The 16,565-nt window shown below is 43.6% G+C and overlaps 1 protein-coding gene across 1 annotated transcript in view; it reads left to right on the top strand.

Moving 5' to 3' along the window:
• Positions 1-1,964: 1,964 nt before the first annotated feature.
• TES (testin LIM domain protein) overlaps positions 1,965-16,565 on the top strand; it is a 40,118-nt gene continuing 25,517 nt past the window's right edge. The window contains exon 1 of the mRNA XM_062208812.1: positions 1,965-2,136. Coding sequence (XP_062064796.1) covers positions 2,110-2,136 — 27 coding nt within the window. The 5' untranslated portion in view covers positions 1,965-2,109. The remainder of the gene's footprint in view (positions 2,137-16,565) is intronic.

Here is a 16,565-nt window from a genome sequence, read left to right as displayed (position 1 = left end):
ATCTCCATCCATAACTGAATTATTTATCCACATAGTATGTTGACTCCTAAAGCTTCATTCCAGGTTTCTTCTCTAACATCTATATTTGGATACTTGGCTTCAATATTCCAATCTCAAACCCAATACATTCAAAACCACACCCTTTATCTCTACTACCACTCTCAAAGCAAAGCACAACTAAATAAATCCTGCTCCTCATCCTGTATTTTCCCTGTTCCTGGACCATCTACAAAGGTGATTGGGCAAGAAACCCGAGTGCTACCTTCTATTCATTTCCATATCGTCATCCATGTCTATTCACCATGCTGGTCTAGTTCTTCCTCCTCAGTACCTCTGTAGCTAAACACTTGAATAACTGAACAAGAACTTGCAACCTAATTATCCTATCTGCCTCAGTTTTATCTCCTATAACTAATACATTCAATTCTATAATTCTTTCTCTATCATTGGCACAGTAAGGGTTCCAGATAGAAATTCCTTAATTTCAGCTTGCATCCTTGCCAATGATATCCACACAGCAAATGATGCTGAGAGAGCCGGAAGAAGAAAAGAGGGGAAAAGTAAAATGTTCCCAGATGGTTTTCTGAGTGTCACCTCTGCTCTCCCTCTGAATGAGGGACCGATTCTATGTAACATTTGTTTGATGCCTTATTTAAACTGCTTTACTGGACATTTTCCATTTGTTAAGCTCCCTGGGGGAAAAAATTGTCTTGTTATATAGCTAGGCTTCATCTTCATGAGAGTTTACACCTGGCAAACGTTGCAAGGGCCCAAACCTCTTAAAATGATTTAGGAAAATGAGATATGAAAGTTTTACTTCAACTGAGTGATTCCATTTTTGGTTTTTAATAGGATAAGAAACACAGGCGCATTATAAATCAATACTCCGTTGAACGGTGTTAACAACCAAGGAAGCAAAGGGTTCAAAGAATTAACTAAAAACCAATTTTGCAGGGTAAAGTGAAGATACATCTGGAGCCAAATATCCACATTGTTTGAGATTTGTTTTTGGTTTTTTACTTTTTAAAAGTAGGTGATGGATTAGGAAGACACTTTTTTCTGTTAATACAAACGGAAGAAAATTGCTCGTTTTCTTAGTCAAAATACGGTGTTTCTGTCCCCCAAAACATCCTGGAGAAGTTGTTTATAAAGACTCAGGAGTGCTGGCGAGGCCCGACAGGCTATGGCGTGCGGCAGGTCCCTGCAGGAGGAAGTGCTCAGACTGCAGAAGCCCCGGGAGCCTGTCCGTTACTCATTGCCATGGCTTCCGTGAGTGACCCAGAGCTACTGCTCCATCCACGTCCAGACACGAGGGCCGTCCCGCACCCTCTCACAGGGCAGGGGCGGGGAATGCCACCCCCTGCGCCTCAGGTGCTCACGCTCAGAAACCAAGAAAACGAACTTGAGTCGCAATGGGCGTGTTCGTGTCCTCGCCAGTGTCTGGAACTCTGGAGAAACGCTTTTTTCCTAGAAGAGTATCTCTACACTTCCACAAGAAGTCCCAAACCGCAAACCCTAAGGATCTTCACACGTTCTCATGGTTTGTTGGTTGTTTGCTTGTTTTTTTTTCATCTTTGCCTTGAAAATAAACCAAGCAATCAGCGTGCGGTAACCCGATTCCCAAGGCCACGGGCAAACACACAGGTACAAGCCGTCAAAATGGAAGGGGCTCTGCTCCCGCTTCCGGCTACCGGCAGGCTGGCCACCACTTGTGCACCGGCGGCTCCGCAGACCTGCAGAGCACGCACGCACACCGGGTCCGGGTCACCGGGCGCCCCGCAGGGCGCCGCCCCGGACGCGGCCCCGCCCCTCACCTTGCCTGCGCCGCGCTCGGGCCGCGAAGGTGCGTGCGGCGCTCGCTGATTGGCGGCGGCCCGGCGCTGCCCGCCTGCCATTGGCTCCTCGGGCCTCTTTGTTCCCGGTTCCACGCCGCAGGCTGCCTGCGGCGGACTGGGCGGCGGAAGTTCGACGGCGCCGGGCGAGTGGCTGCGGCGGCGGCGGCGCCGGAGTCCCGGCCGATCCCGCAGTGCCGGGGGCGGAGCGGAGGCCACCTGAGCCTGGACGTGAGATCCCGGACAGGAGGAGGACGCCCCCTCTTGACCCACAAACATGGACCTGGACGCCAAGATGAAGAAGGTATGGGGCCGCGGCGGCGGACTGCGGGCCACTTCACCTGCGCGGCGGTGTCGCCCGCCGGCTGCCCGGACAGGTTGGGGCGCGCGGGCCGCCGGGCTCCGGGTCTCCGGGTCTCCGGGGTCCGAGTACCCGTCCCGGGGTTCCGGGGCGACGACGAAGTGCCGGGCGGCCGGGCTCTCCCGAGAGCCAGAGGCGGCGGAGCGTGGGGATTGGGGGGGGCGCGGGTCGTTGCCCTTGGGGGTCCCCCGCGTCTCGGCGGCGGGAGGTGTTGGAAACTTTTCTTGGAGATGTTTGTGCAGCCCCCCGTGCCCCCCTAAGGGGAGAAGGAGATCGGCGACCCCGTGACACGTGTTCTTCCTGTCTGAGGAAGTTCAGCTTGGTTCTTGGGGTTCAGGGGCGCGGCCGCGGCGTCCAGCCAGCCGCCCGCGGCGCCCTGGCGTGAGTGCTGATGGAAGGCTCTGCCCTCGCACGCGCGCTGCCGATAACTCCCGAAGTGATGACTGGGGGCGAGGGCGCTGCCTCCCTCAGAGAGCGAGCCTTCTGCCCGACGGCCCTCGGCGCCCGCACGGCTTCCCAGCCCGGCTGCTCTGGACGCGGGGACCCCCAGCCCCACAGCGGCCGCTCCCCGAATCCGGGGAGCCCCCGCGTCGCCTGGGAGGAAGGGGTGGGGACCAGACTGTGACTCAGAAGGAACGCTGATGTCACAGTCGAGTGTAACGTTCTGCGGTCAATTTTAGGCGAGCCCGGTGCCCTTATCAGCTAGGGAAGGAAGTTTTTGCAGAGAGAGAAGAAATGGAGAAAACATCACCTCCTGACCGCGAAAGGTCCCCGGTTTATTATCTCGTAAAGTCACAGGTCCGGACTTGAGCACTTACACGCAGGTGGGGGATTATTTCAGAACACGTGCACGAATGCGAAGTGTTAGGAAGCCTCTGGCCAGTGAAAGCTTGCAGAGAGGAGTTTCCTGGTTCCTTACGACTAAAATCCGCGCTCCAAAGGGAATTCAAGACAGGAAAACCTAACCTAGGAAAGTAGCAACATTGCATTCTCCTCTCCTCTTGCTGGGTTTCTCTCTCTTTTTTTATTTTAAACAATAATCATATTTTGGTTACTCTTGCCTGCCACTAGGAAAGCACTTTTGGTTGCTGCTTAGTTAGCTGTCTGTTGGTGAACACCGCTCTCGTTTTGTTTTCAAGTCGGTCAGCGGTGTTATACTTGTATAGAATGTAGACGGTATTACCTTCGCTTTCAAGCATTGATTGAAAAACTACTTTGTAAAAGTCAGCATTCTTTAGGGGAGGGGAAGACATAGATAGGTGGAGCACAGAGGATTTGTAAGGCAATGTCACCCTTCTGTATGATACCATAATGGTGGATAAACTCCACTATATGTTTGTCAAAACCTGTAGAATGTACAACACATGAGGGGATCCTAGTATAAAGTGTGGGCTTTGGGGATAATATATGTTAATGTGCTTTATCAAAGATTGTCATGAATTACCACTCTGATGTGGGATTTTGATAGTGTGAGCGGTTGTGCATGTTGGGGATAGGAAATCTGTGAGAGCTTTGTATTTTTTTTTCCCAATTTTGCTACTTTAATAAATAAAGCCTATTCGAAAAGAAAAAAAAATGAGCATCTAAAAGTTTTTCAAACTTGGAGACAAGGAGTAATAATTTTGAGGGAAAAGGTCCAAAGTCAAGAATTTTGGAAAAATCCAGACATTTATTTATAAATAGTTTCCTTAAAGTTCCCAGTGTGAGTTATAATAAACAGTGCCCTTTACTTATGGTCTAATTTTTATCCTCCATCCCCTCTTTACTTTAAAATGTTCTTTCCGACCAGAATCAACCTCTGAATCTTTCTCCCTCTACCCCCACCCCGCCAAGAAAACCGATTCCCTAAATTTACAGCTTTTACAGATAATTGCATGCCGTTGACAAATCCCTGTTTCACTACCTTGTCACTGATGGTGATCCAACCATTAAATTGGAAGTTAGCAAAAGGACCCTACACTTGCCCATTGGCTTCTGTGTCCCTCCTGCCTTTGAAGGAACCTTGACAGACTTGACATTCTGTGAGTTGGGCAAGAAGTCTCCCAGTACAAAAGGGTAAACTTTCCCAGTACAAAAGAGTATGGAGAGCTCAGGAATGTATTTCACAGTTATAGCTATAATGTCCAAAAGAAAGGTGTATTTCCTTAGGACATTGCTTTCTAAGACACCCAAAGATGGAAACAATGCGAGAGTATCTCTGGTTTCCTAGCAGCACTTTCTCACTCTTCTTTGACACCTAGATGGTTTCAGGTCTCTTTTCTTTTCGATCGGAGTACACAAGAAAAGTAATAATAGTTTGAAGAAACTTAAGAAAAGCAGTTTGGGGCTGCCATTGTGGCTCCGAGGGTGAATCTGCCTTCTGCAGTGCTGGCATCCCATATGGGTGCAGGCGCTCTGCTTCCTGGCTGCTCTGCTTCCGCTCCAGCTCCCTGCTAGTGCTCTCGGGAAGGAAAGCAGTGGAAGATGGCCCAAGTGCTTGGGTCCCTGCACCAGTGTGGGAGACCCAGAAGAAGCTCCTGGCTTCCCTCTGACCCAGCTCCAGCCATTGCAGCCATTTGGGGGGTGAATCAGCAGATGCAAAATCTCTCTGTCTCTTTCTGTAACTCTGACTTTCAAATAAATAAATAAACCACCCCCCCAGAAAAAACAAAGAAAAAGCAGGTTGGAAATTGGAACAGGAAGGAAACAAAGACACAACCATTTACATGAAACTAAACTTGATTTCTGTTTTACAGTGTGTGGCATTTTTTTCCCTTCTAAAATCCTTGCATTGTTGATTTCATAAGGAATTTTCTCCATGCAGAAGAACAGTTATTTTTTCCATTAACATTTTGTGTAGAAAGAATTAAAAGAGCTGTGATAAAGACACAGTGGCCTGGGTGGATGATTCTATTATGATTCTTGATTTAGAAAAGGAGATTTAGAAAACTTGATCAACACCCTTTGCGCAAATTTGGATTTATTACCAGTTAAATCCCACAGTCACAAATAAGGGGGATTTTATAATTAGATTTTGCTATATTTTGTTTTGTTTGACTTGAGTGAGCTGTTGCTAGGATGTGGGAGATAGTTTGGTTTTACAGAGTTTCTGTTTTAATAATATTTTAGAACAGCATTTGACTCGTATGTCCTTGTGCTGTCTTCTGAGCTTCTCATCCAAGTCCTCTTCCTTAAGTCTTAAGTTTCTTGTTGTAATTGACTTTGTGAGAGTCCTTGTCTGCTTGGGAAAAACAATGGGCTTTGAGAGGCAGAAACAGAGTCTCATTTTGTGGTGAATGGTAAGTCATGGCCCTCGGCCAGCTGTCTTCCTCTTTCCTTTCTGTGGTACTCTCCCGTGAGAATCACTTCTTTTTCTTTAAAAGCATACCAGAGACAAGGAGAACTCCAGTAATTTCGCTTACACTGCCCAGAATTGCTTCAGGGCTTTGATTTTACTTTATTCACTTTGCCTCCTTTCTAGCCCCTCTCTTTTTATACATCTTAACGTCTTGAACACTTTTCTTAGTATTCCTTTATTTCCTTATTTAATTCTACTTTTAAGAAATGAGATGCATTCTAAAGGTTGTAGGTCATTAAAATTCTACTGTGTCTGTATCTAAATCTGTTTTAAAAGCTTCTGTCATCAGCCAAAAAAGCATAGTGAAACCAAGTGGTTGCAATTAGAAAAAGTACTGAACCACAAAAATCATTTCCATTAGAAATAAGAATGAGCCTTTCTCTTAGGTGGGCCCATGGTCAGTGTGGGATTTACTGCTCAATGCTATTTTTGCCTGCACGCATCATTGAAGCAATTTTTACTGTGCATCATAAGCAAGACTGGGGGTAAAGGAAGGACAAGACATAGCTAGGGCTTGGCGTTAGAGGCCGTTTCTCTTTCAGAACAAATAGAGAAAAATGTGCAGTGGTCCTCAGCTAGACTCTTACCCTTCTAACCTGGGGTGTGGTTCCTTACATTGTTTAAGGAAAATGCTTTCTCTTACTTGCCCTGAATATTACTTTGAAGGAAATTGTGGTAGGTGTTCTGTTGATTTTGCTCTTCTGTGCTATCTTATGCAGTAGAAATGGAGACTTTTACCTCTGCTGACTGTTACTCATGTACCATCACCCGGCCAGCTGACTTTGTGCAGTGTACAAACTCCATCTATGACACTCAATCCTACTCATTCTTCAAGGGCCACTCTAGCACCGTGCACCTCCTCTAGGAAATCTTTCTTCTTGTCCCATCTGGGTGGAAAATTTTTTTTCCTAAATATCCAAAGCATGTTCTTTCTTTTTCTTTTTTAAAAGATTGATTTATTTATTTGAAAGGCAGAGTTACAGAGAGGCAGAGGCAGAGAGAAAGAGAGGTCTTCCATCCTCTGGTTCACTCCCCAGATGACTGCAAAGGAGCTAGGAGCTCCTTCTGTGTCTTCCCCCACGGGCACAGGGGCCCAAGCACTTGGGGCATCTTCTACTGCTTTCCCAGGCCATAGCAGAGAGCTAGGTCAGAAGTAGAGCAGCCAGGACTTGAACAGGTGTCCATATGTGTTGTGGGCACTTCAGGCGGTGGCTTTACCCACTTTACCACAGCGCTGGCCCTGAAAGCATGTTATTTCTTAGGGCACTCATCACTCATCACCTTTAGATTTCAGTGTCCATTGTTGTTTTATCTTCTTATCTGGACTGTGAGCTTGAGAGATGTCCTCATATCTATTTGCATACTTCATTTGCTATTCAAAACAATCTTAGCAAGTAGACCTTGGCCCCATTCTCCAGATTAAGAAGCTGAAATTCAGTTAGCTTAATCTAAAACTAGAGAACCTTACTATGAACTATAATCTGCATAGTCCCTCCTCTTTTCCCAGCTAGCCTGTCTTGCTCAAGTCAATGTATATTGAATTAATAACACATTATAAAAAAGAAAAAGTAAGGTGTATTTCATTTTCATTTGTTTAAACAAATTGTATTTGAGGAAGTGGTTTATAGTCTAATAAAGTACCAATCTAATGGTTTTCAGTATTTATAGGTTTTCCATGTTGTATATATACCTTTTGATGTAAGTTGCCACCCTTTTTGGGAAGTGACGAAGTCTTTTTTTAAAAAAAAAGTGAAAGTATTGTGCAAAGGAATTTCTGGGAGACTTTACAAGTGAAGAAGTTGCGTAAGCTTCAGTAATATTCTGGACTCTATCTTCTAGGATTCTTCCAACTTCTCAACTTATTTTGGGAGCCAGCGGTGATGCTGCCTCCCAAGTATTTAATATGGTACTGAGTGATAGTGACCAAGCCTTGCACCTCTGTCTTGGAAGTTCTTCCAGGGACATATGGAACTGTGAGAGTGACAATCATGGCTAGGCTTCAGAAGAGTTTGTTCTGCTGCTGAACTCCATAGTTGATAGAAAGCCTGCCTCAGTACCTGGATAGATTAAACTTCATCCCCCTAGGAACAGAATACTCAAAAGTGCCATGGGATGGCAGACCAGCTAGCCAAGAAGCCAGCAGCTTAAAAAAATTAAACTCTTAACTACTAGGAGAACTATTTATTTTAATTTCTCATCCTTTATATAAGAAAAGTTGTTGAGAAGCAGTAGCAAGCACCAAAATGATCAGCTTTCTCTTGAGGTTGTCATGCAGTTCCAGAGTGATGCCTAGCATTGTGAGCAAGAAATAAACACCACGGAAGATCAGTGTGTAATGGAATTGATGAGAGGGCTATCTGGGGCTAGCCTTTCACTTCCTGTTGGGACGCTAGTTGGAATGACTGCATCCCATACCAGAACGCCTGGATTCCAGTGGTGACAGCTCAAGTACTGGAACCCTGCCACCTATGTGGGAGACCTGGACTCAGTACCTTGCTCCTGACAACAGCCCCCAGGCCATTGTGGGCATCTGGAGAGTGAACCAAATGATGGAAGCTTTCTTTTTCTCTCTGCCTTTCAAATAATAAGTAAAGTTTTTTAAATTAAAAAAAAAAGAGGCTTTAAAAAATTTATTTATTTGAAAGGCAGAGCTACAGAGGCAGGTCTTCCATCTGCAGGTTCACTCCCCAAATAGCTGCAACGGCGGAAGCTTAGTCGATCCAGAGCCAGGAGCCAGGAGCTTCTTCCAGGTCTCCCATGCGGGTGCAGGGGCCCAAGGAATTGGTCCATCTTCTACTGCTTTTCCAGGCCATAGCAGAGAGCTGGATCTGAAGTGGAGCAGCCAGGTCTCGAGCTGGTGCCCAGATGGGATGCCAGCACTTACACTTGTGTCACAAAAATTACATTATTGTGTGTGAGACAAAATGAATCACAAAGTAAATGTTTGGAAGCAAGCATGCTGGCATTATGCCTGCCGTGAGCTCTGAGGTCACCTGTGTACTAGATTTCTAACACTGACAGTAGGTAGCTTTGGTGGTGATTTCTGGGCTTGGCTCCTGGTTGTGCGAACTTTTTATTTAGGTATACTTATTTCATTTATCTTAAATAATGGCAAATAGAAAAGAAATGAGAAGACAGCTTTTATGTGTTAGAAATGTGCAAAAAATCATAAACGGATATGACTTATAATTACCTACACCTATAAAGTACACAAACCAAGTGTTTTCCCTTACTAGAGATGCCGCATACAGGAGTCATTCTTGGATTTCCTGTTTGCAATCATTGCCAGCATTTGTTTGGTAACTACTACCATGGTAACTGAAGTCATGATTTTTAAAAATCTGTGTATTAGATCATTAATATGCAGATCATACAGGAAATTATTTTGCTTTTTACAAGGTGTTGATGTTTGGGAAATTTCTATAATTATGAATTGTGAAATCAACTTTTTCAAGGAGAGGAAAACAGAGAAACTGAGGACTAACCAAATTAAAAACAGGTTTCAAAACCTCAAAGATTTTAAAGATTTTAAAGAAAAATAATTTGATAATTAATAACTTCACCAGGGTTCTTTGTGTAAATACCCAAGTACTAAAGTTTGTCCCAAGTACTGTTAGATGATTAAATTCAGAAATTATGCCTTTCAACTACCCAACTACAGTCTTTGACTATCCCACATACAAATTTATTGTAGTTTCATCATTTTTTTCCTGAGTACCCTATCTAACCTTCCTGCTCAAACAATTGGGAATTAGAAAGATAAGGGTACCTGTGACACATTTTCTAAGTTTCACTGCTTTTCCTTTGGTCATAGTCCCAAAAGGACAAGAGTGCAGTTTAGAACTGCAGTTCCTCTGATGGGTGGTCTGCAAAGACTGGGGGGCTGCCTGGATTTGAGCAGGCGTATCTGGTGGGAATCACTGAGCTCTCATCTGCTGCACTGCTGGAAGGCTACTCCTGTGTAAATATGTTCAATCTCAAGTGCTGACTCACTCGCAAACCGTGAATGACTTGGCCTTTGTTTATGATAGTGACATCCTGACCACCATGAAAACTGCCCATGCCCATGGCACAGTGAAACTAGCATGAAAAAAAGAGAGGACAGAAAGCTGAGCATGCATATCAGGGACTGAGTCTGTCAATAGGTCTTTAGCCGCAGTGAACTTGCCCTTGGCTTTAACTGATGATAAAGTCGCGTTTCATTGCAAAGCAATCATGCAGATGGTAGGTGGATTGGCGTTTTTTTATGATTTCATGTTAACACCATGATGGCCTTGATAGGATGAGTCACAAAATCAGAAATAAAGTACCTGGCTTCTTCCTTTATGGCATACTGGCCTATGATAAAAATAACTGAGGGTTGCACAAAAGTCACCCTTGGTTATTCGCAAAGAATCTAAAAAGTACAATACAGAATCTAAACTTCATTTTTACTAGTATCACATCACCTATTGAACCTGTATCCTCCAAAACACTGTGATGTCAGCTTTGGTTAGTCAAAAAAAAGAAGAAAAGGGAGAGAAAGAAAGAAAACTTGCAGGCAAGACAGATATGTAAATGAACAACAATGCTGGACTGAATGAAGTAAGTACATATAGATTTAAATTTACAAAACAGAAATTGTGAGATGGTAATGTAAGGAGTTCCCATATACCCCTTACCCATTTCCCCTATTAACATCTCATATTAGTATTTTTGTCCCAATTAAACACACCAAGCTTCCCATATTTTTTTAGAAAAATCTGTCATGCAAAAAAAATTGGGCAGCTATTTTTAAAAACAATAAAATTAATTCCTATGACAAGATAAATACAGATCCAATTAAAATTATTGAATGTTGCAGACATAAAATTCATTTGCTAAGTGCTTAACAGTTCTGGTTGCTTACTCTCAGTTTCTTTATGTATGTCATCACGGACTGGTGACTAGCAGTCTGCAGGCTGCCACCTGTTTTGAATAGCACTGCCATAGTAGGAATACAGGTAACTATTTCAGAGTGTGAGAATCAAAAGTAATTAAAGGGATGGGCTGAGAGTATTTTATTGAGGAAATAACTCCCATCGAGTAAGATTTCACAAGGCAAAAAAGGCCTTCCATGAAGAATAAATAGCATGAACCAAAGGTATGTGACTGTGAAAAGGCAGTAAACCCGTGCCAGCATTCACACCAATTACATCTTCAGTTTTGACTTTTCTAACGGCAAAGCCAAAGTAGATGAGCGGCTGTGATTTGTCATTTTCCCAGTGTGCAGGTTTGGATTGAAGAAGCATGTCACTGAGTTAGTACGGCTGTCTAGTGCGCTGCTGAGCATCTACTTCTCCATCCTTGCTTTGATTATTATTTTATCCATTGTGTCATCTGCTAAGATAGAGGAAGAAATTTCACCATGGAGTCTGGCTGGTGCAGGCTGGGCTGGGCTCGGAGCATAGGTTGGGACCACACTGGTCCACACTGGTGCCTAATCTTTCATCCTCCTCAAATCCCTGGGTACCTGAAGCATGAAAGTGGAGCATACACCCTGTCAGCCTTTTATTTTGACAGGGCAGCCACATGTCTCAGCCCAAAGTCAAGGAGACTAGCAGTTATGAGGTTATGGCAAATTGTGGCTATCAGTAGTAATACATGGGAATAGTGAACTGGGCCATTACTTCATCGACGCATGTGTTCTGGTGGGATAATGTGGGCACCTGAAGATACTTTTGTGAAGATTTTTCATGTATCAAGGGTCTGTTCTGAGATGGTATTCTGTACAGCACCACAGACTACTGGTATTTCAAAGCAAGGGACTGTTTGGCACTTCGGAGAAACTATGAAGGACAATTGATCTTGCAGAAGAATCCTGTTCTTGATTTTCAGAGGGTGTACTTTTCAGTCTAGTGACTGAATTGTTAGCTTTGAGATCCAGCCCTCTCCAGATTCATTCCAACCAGGCCATGTGACCTCCATGTTGCATGAAGAGATGTAGGAACTTACTGTTGTGGAAAATGGCAAGTCCCCTAGAGTTTGAAGGGGACTTACCAAATCTGACCTTTTGCATACTGCAACAAATTGAAAATAGATTACACAGATATTTAAATGATGATGTGTGTTGTGCCCAGCCATTAGTAATGGGATAAAGTTATCCTGAGAGAAATAGGCAGAATTTAAAGGAACAGAGAGGGCAACACACATCTGGGTGGCTTAACTCCACATTTTTAAAAAGATGTCACAGATAAAAGAATAGAGATGTTATTCAGAGGCACTTTTCTCGTGGAGTCAATGCACTTAATGCATTGCAGAGGACAATGCAGTTAAGCCAGATGACCACTGTTGCCCACTCTGGTGGAACAGGGAGTTTAAAGGCAGATCGTGACGTTTCCAGATGGAGGTTTGAAAGGCAGCTTTGGTATTTGCCCAGTCATTTGGACAAGTTTCTTAGCCTTCTTGGCTGCAGGCAGCTAATCTGTGGAACATGGACAATACCTCTTGATTGGATTAGTCAGGTTAGATGAAATGAGATGGGTAAATACCTAGAACAATGCCTGACGTAGCAATTACTCCATCGTTGTTAATAGTAATGCTATTGGCAGGTGCCACGGTTCACTTGGCTGATCCTCCACCTGCGGCACCGGCACCCTGGGTTCTAATCCCGGTTGGGGCGCCGGATTCTGCACCTGGCTCTTGGCTTTGGATCGGTGCAGCGCGCTGGCCGTAGTGGCCATTTGGGGGGTGAACCAACGGAAGGAAGACCTTTCTCTCTGTCTCTCTCTCTCACTGTCTAACTCTGCCTGTCAAAAAAAAAAAAAAATAGTAATGCTATCTATCAGTTTTATTTATTTTATTTAGTTCGCTAGACCTTAGTACCAATAGGGAAGCATTTGGAGAACACAGGCCAGATACCAAACTACAGAAGCGTGAGCAGAATATCACCATCAGTAACTACAGAATAAATGGTTTTGTTGTCCACCACTGTGTTTAAGGGTGGTTTGGTAGGCAGCGAGTTGCAGCTGCCCCGAGCTGGGTGTCGGTCTCCTTAGCCTCCCACAGTGAAAGCTGTGCAAGGAGAAGGCTGTGCTCACTCTGAATTACTCTCATGGCCCCCTCTACATGTGAAAAAAATTCCAGAATCAGTGTACCGTAGCTTCTCGAATACCGCTGATGACTGGCAAGTGGGTCCTTTTTGCTCATCTAGAAGAATCTAATTTTGATTTTTCTGCTTGTGGTTTCATCAGATAAAAGAAAATTAAATCCACATGTAATCCTGCTTGTAAATAGTTGTTGTTTGTATGCTTTTAAATTTGTTTCCTTCCCCTGAACCACTTGGACAACTCTATAATGACAGCTGTGTGCCTTCTCTAGTGGGGACATCCTCATGCTGTCGTCTAAATCTAAAACAAGAAGGGGTGCAAACTCCCCTAATAGATCATCAGTCAAGGATGGCTCAGAAATGAGTTAGGGCTCTTAGGTTTTATGTAGCACACTCTACAAACATCGTTCAGTTTTCCCAGGGTAAGGGAAGGTGTGTTGAACCTAGGCACACAATAAGTAAGCAAGTTTAAGGAGCTGTCAGCAGGCTTCTGCATCTCTGCCCTCCTTCCCTAATTTCCATGCCTGCTGTAAGTCTGTGCTCTTGTTCTCAGTGCCTCTAAAAGCCAGTCCTGGCAGTGGAGGAAGAGAGGACTGTCTGTTTGCATAGTGTTTTCTGTTTTGTATGCCTTCTTTTCCTTTGAGCTGTACTCTCCAGATTGTTTCAAAGGCTCCTGCTCCTCATGGTCAGGCTCCCCTACTAGCTGTCTCAGCCAGTGCCACAAGGCATTCCCTTCTCTCCAGTGAGAAAACACACCTGCCCTTAGCCTCTTTTCCTGCTTGTGCTCCAAGTAGGAGGGAAGTAGTGGCAGTAAATCATTTCCTTGTGCAGCCACCCTCCCGTGCTCTCGTCAATGTGTTATAAGGGGGTTACTCTGGAAGAAATTATAGTGTAGCCCCAAGGCTTGGCAAGAGTGATGGCAGTGTTTAAGTTTTAGGGTACGGAGTCTTAATAAAGTCCTCTCCCTGTGCAGCTGTCTGTGGAATCCACTCATTAGACCCAGCTGTGGAGGTAAGTGACACAGGACCAAATTAGGAATGTTTGCCACAATGCAAATTCCTTTAAGGAACTGCTACAGCTACCTTTGGAGTCAGAGTTTAAGAATTCCTTTTGGAGCTAATAAATGGGAGGCTGTGAGGGCTCTGTGCACGCACATGCCATTGCAGAAACCTTCCTGGAATCGGCCCTAATTAAGAAGCAGTTTCAGTCACAATTATAGCCTATTAATTGTGGCATCTTTATAACCTCCTTTTTTTCCCCCAGCGTAACAGATTTCAGAGGAGGCCTTTTATGAGTGTAGTTCATAGAATAGATATTCTCCTGGTGAACATTTCAAGTGACTTCCTTTATGTAATCATGTAAATATAATTTTATCATAGTTTGAGAAATGTATATAAGGAACCAGCATCAATTGAGTAAACAGAATGTACTTCATTTGGCCATTTGCTTCCCAAAAGTAGTTGCAGACATTCAAAAAAAAGAAAACCTTGATATTTTATCCCTAATCGTATTGTGAGGATGTGTTAGATTTTGAATAGATAAGTAGTCCAGTAAAGTTAGGAGCTGCACCTACAAATGCTACCTAATATGAGTCAAGTCATTTGTATCCTGATATCACAAAGCAGTGCTGTATACTTGTATGTGTTTTTCTTTTACTTAATTCAGCTCCAGATGGACTTAAATGATAGAATCAAGTTTATGTAAATCTTTTTCCATTTTTTTTTTCTGTGTTCTTTAGGAAGGACTACAGTGCATCAGAGATTCTGAAAATTTTCAGTGTGTTTCTGGCAATATCTTGCTAATCAGGCCTGGTATTTTATATGATATTTTGTGGTCTGGTTTGTGGCTATTCTATAACATGAATACATGTTATTACGTACGTGTGTATATTATGTGTGTATACAAGTGTGTGTAAGTGTGTATATGTTGAGAAAGAGGATGAGACGTAGCATCTAAAAGCATAATCTACCCTGTATTCTGGAAGACAGTTTCCTGGTCCTTACCAAGTGAACAACTAAAAAATGGAGAGAAATGAGAGGGTTTACACATAACAAACAAAATTGTGTTTTAAGATGCCTGTTTGGGTAAAGAAACATTTACGTATTTGAAGTGGAAAATATAAGCAACGTGATAGATAAGCACCTGGTATACCTCCCTCCATTGGTAATGTGTCTGACTACTCACAAATCTTTGAATTTAAAAGCAACAGAAAAGAGGAGGTAGTAGGCAGCCCTAGGGTGGTCCCCAGGCATCTTCCCTCCTAGTAATATTCAAACCCCTGGTTAGTTCCCTCCCCTTCTGTGCAGGCTGGACTTGGTCAGTTGCTGCCGAACAATGAAATATGAGAGAAGTGTTGGTGTCACTTCCAAGGTTAAGCACTGTTGCTTGTACTTGGGTACTCAGACTCTCTGGGATCACTCACTTCTGTGGAGAAAACTGGCCACCATATCATAAGGCGCCCATGTAGAGAGGCCCTTAGGAGAGCTTCAAATAAGTCTCCCTTTAGTTGGGCCTGGCGATGACTGCAGCCTTCACATCCTAAGTTGCAAATTTAGAGGTCCTGAGCCAGCCCTTCCTGATAAGCCATTCCAGATCCCTGCCTGACCTATAGGAACTATGAGATAGATGTTCTGTTATTTTCAGCTCATCAGTTTTGGTGTAAATAGATCTTAAAAAAAAAAAAGAAAAAGAAATCTCAGCTCTGCACTTGCTTGCTGGGTAATAAGGCAGATTACTTAATCTCTAAGTTTGTTTCCTTGTTTGTGAAATAGGGATAATACCTTCTCCATGAGCTGTTGAGGCTTACATGAGATGATGGATATATGGGGCTAGCAGGTAATATGGCATCTTAACAAATGATGGCTAAGGTATTTTTACTACCCCCCCATCCCAACCCACAGTACTCATTTTTTTAAGTATAATTATATATAATTTCAAGATGTCCTAACAAGACTAAAATTCATCATTGTCTTCTAGAAAATCAACAGGATCTGCGTCTGCTCTTCTTCACCTGTTGCCATTAATAGATATCTTAGGTGATCTGGGGCAACCTGATTAAATCTCAGATCCTTGTAGACAAAGGGCCTCAGTGGTGGCCTCTCTGTCACTAACTTTCTGGTACTGACTTAAGAAAGGCAGGGGCAGATTGGGTAGGTGTTATCTACTTCAGGTTGATAACGTTGCAGCAAGATTGACCCAGAATGTGCCTCCAGAATATCGTCTGTTATAAAATATTTAGGCCAATGGACCACCAGTTTCCTTTTCTTTCCTGACAGAATAGTCTGTATGTGATTATTTACATAATAAACTGCTCATGGTGGATTTCAGAATAGAGATGCTTGTAGGGCTGCAGAAATGAATTCTAGAATCTGCAGTGAAGAGTTGTGTCCCTGTTTGCTTCTTTTGGCTGGTAGCCCTGACAACCGAAGACCTTAATTGATGATTCTGTTCTGGAGCTGGCATTCCTTGGTCTTATATTGATAATTCTGTTTATTCAGGATGATTTAGCAAACAATATTTAACTCAGGGTCTTTCCAGGTCATGTCCTATGTTTAGATACTGGTGGTTAAGAACAGACATCTTGGACTTCATTTGACCTGGGGCAAGGTAACAACTCCATGCTCCAGTTTCTTCCTCTGTGTGGAAACAGCAGACTCTGATGGGGTTGTTAGGAGAATATCTGACAGGGTTGTTAGGAGAATACAATGAGACAATACACACAGGACACTTAGAACCATCCTTGGAAACATAAGCGCTCAGTCCACATCGGCTGCAGCTCCTCACACAGCCCCTGTCAGAGTCTTAATGAAAAGCAGTGAAGTTCCTTGGGGGTAACGATGCTGTTAAAGATCTTTTGAGAATTAAAGTAATTTAAATAAATCAAACTTTCCAGCATTGCTATACATCTCACATACAATGCAATGGGGTTCCATTGATATGCAAACAATCACAGTGTAGTAAAGAAGGACT

The sequence above is a fragment of the Lepus europaeus genome, chromosome 1 (assembly GCF_033115175.1).
Source record: "Lepus europaeus isolate LE1 chromosome 1, mLepTim1.pri, whole genome shotgun sequence".
NCBI classification, from domain to species: Eukaryota; Metazoa; Chordata; class Mammalia; order Lagomorpha; family Leporidae; genus Lepus; species Lepus europaeus.
Note: the sequence above shows the minus strand (reverse complement) of the source record. Positions and strands in the feature narration are given on the sequence as shown.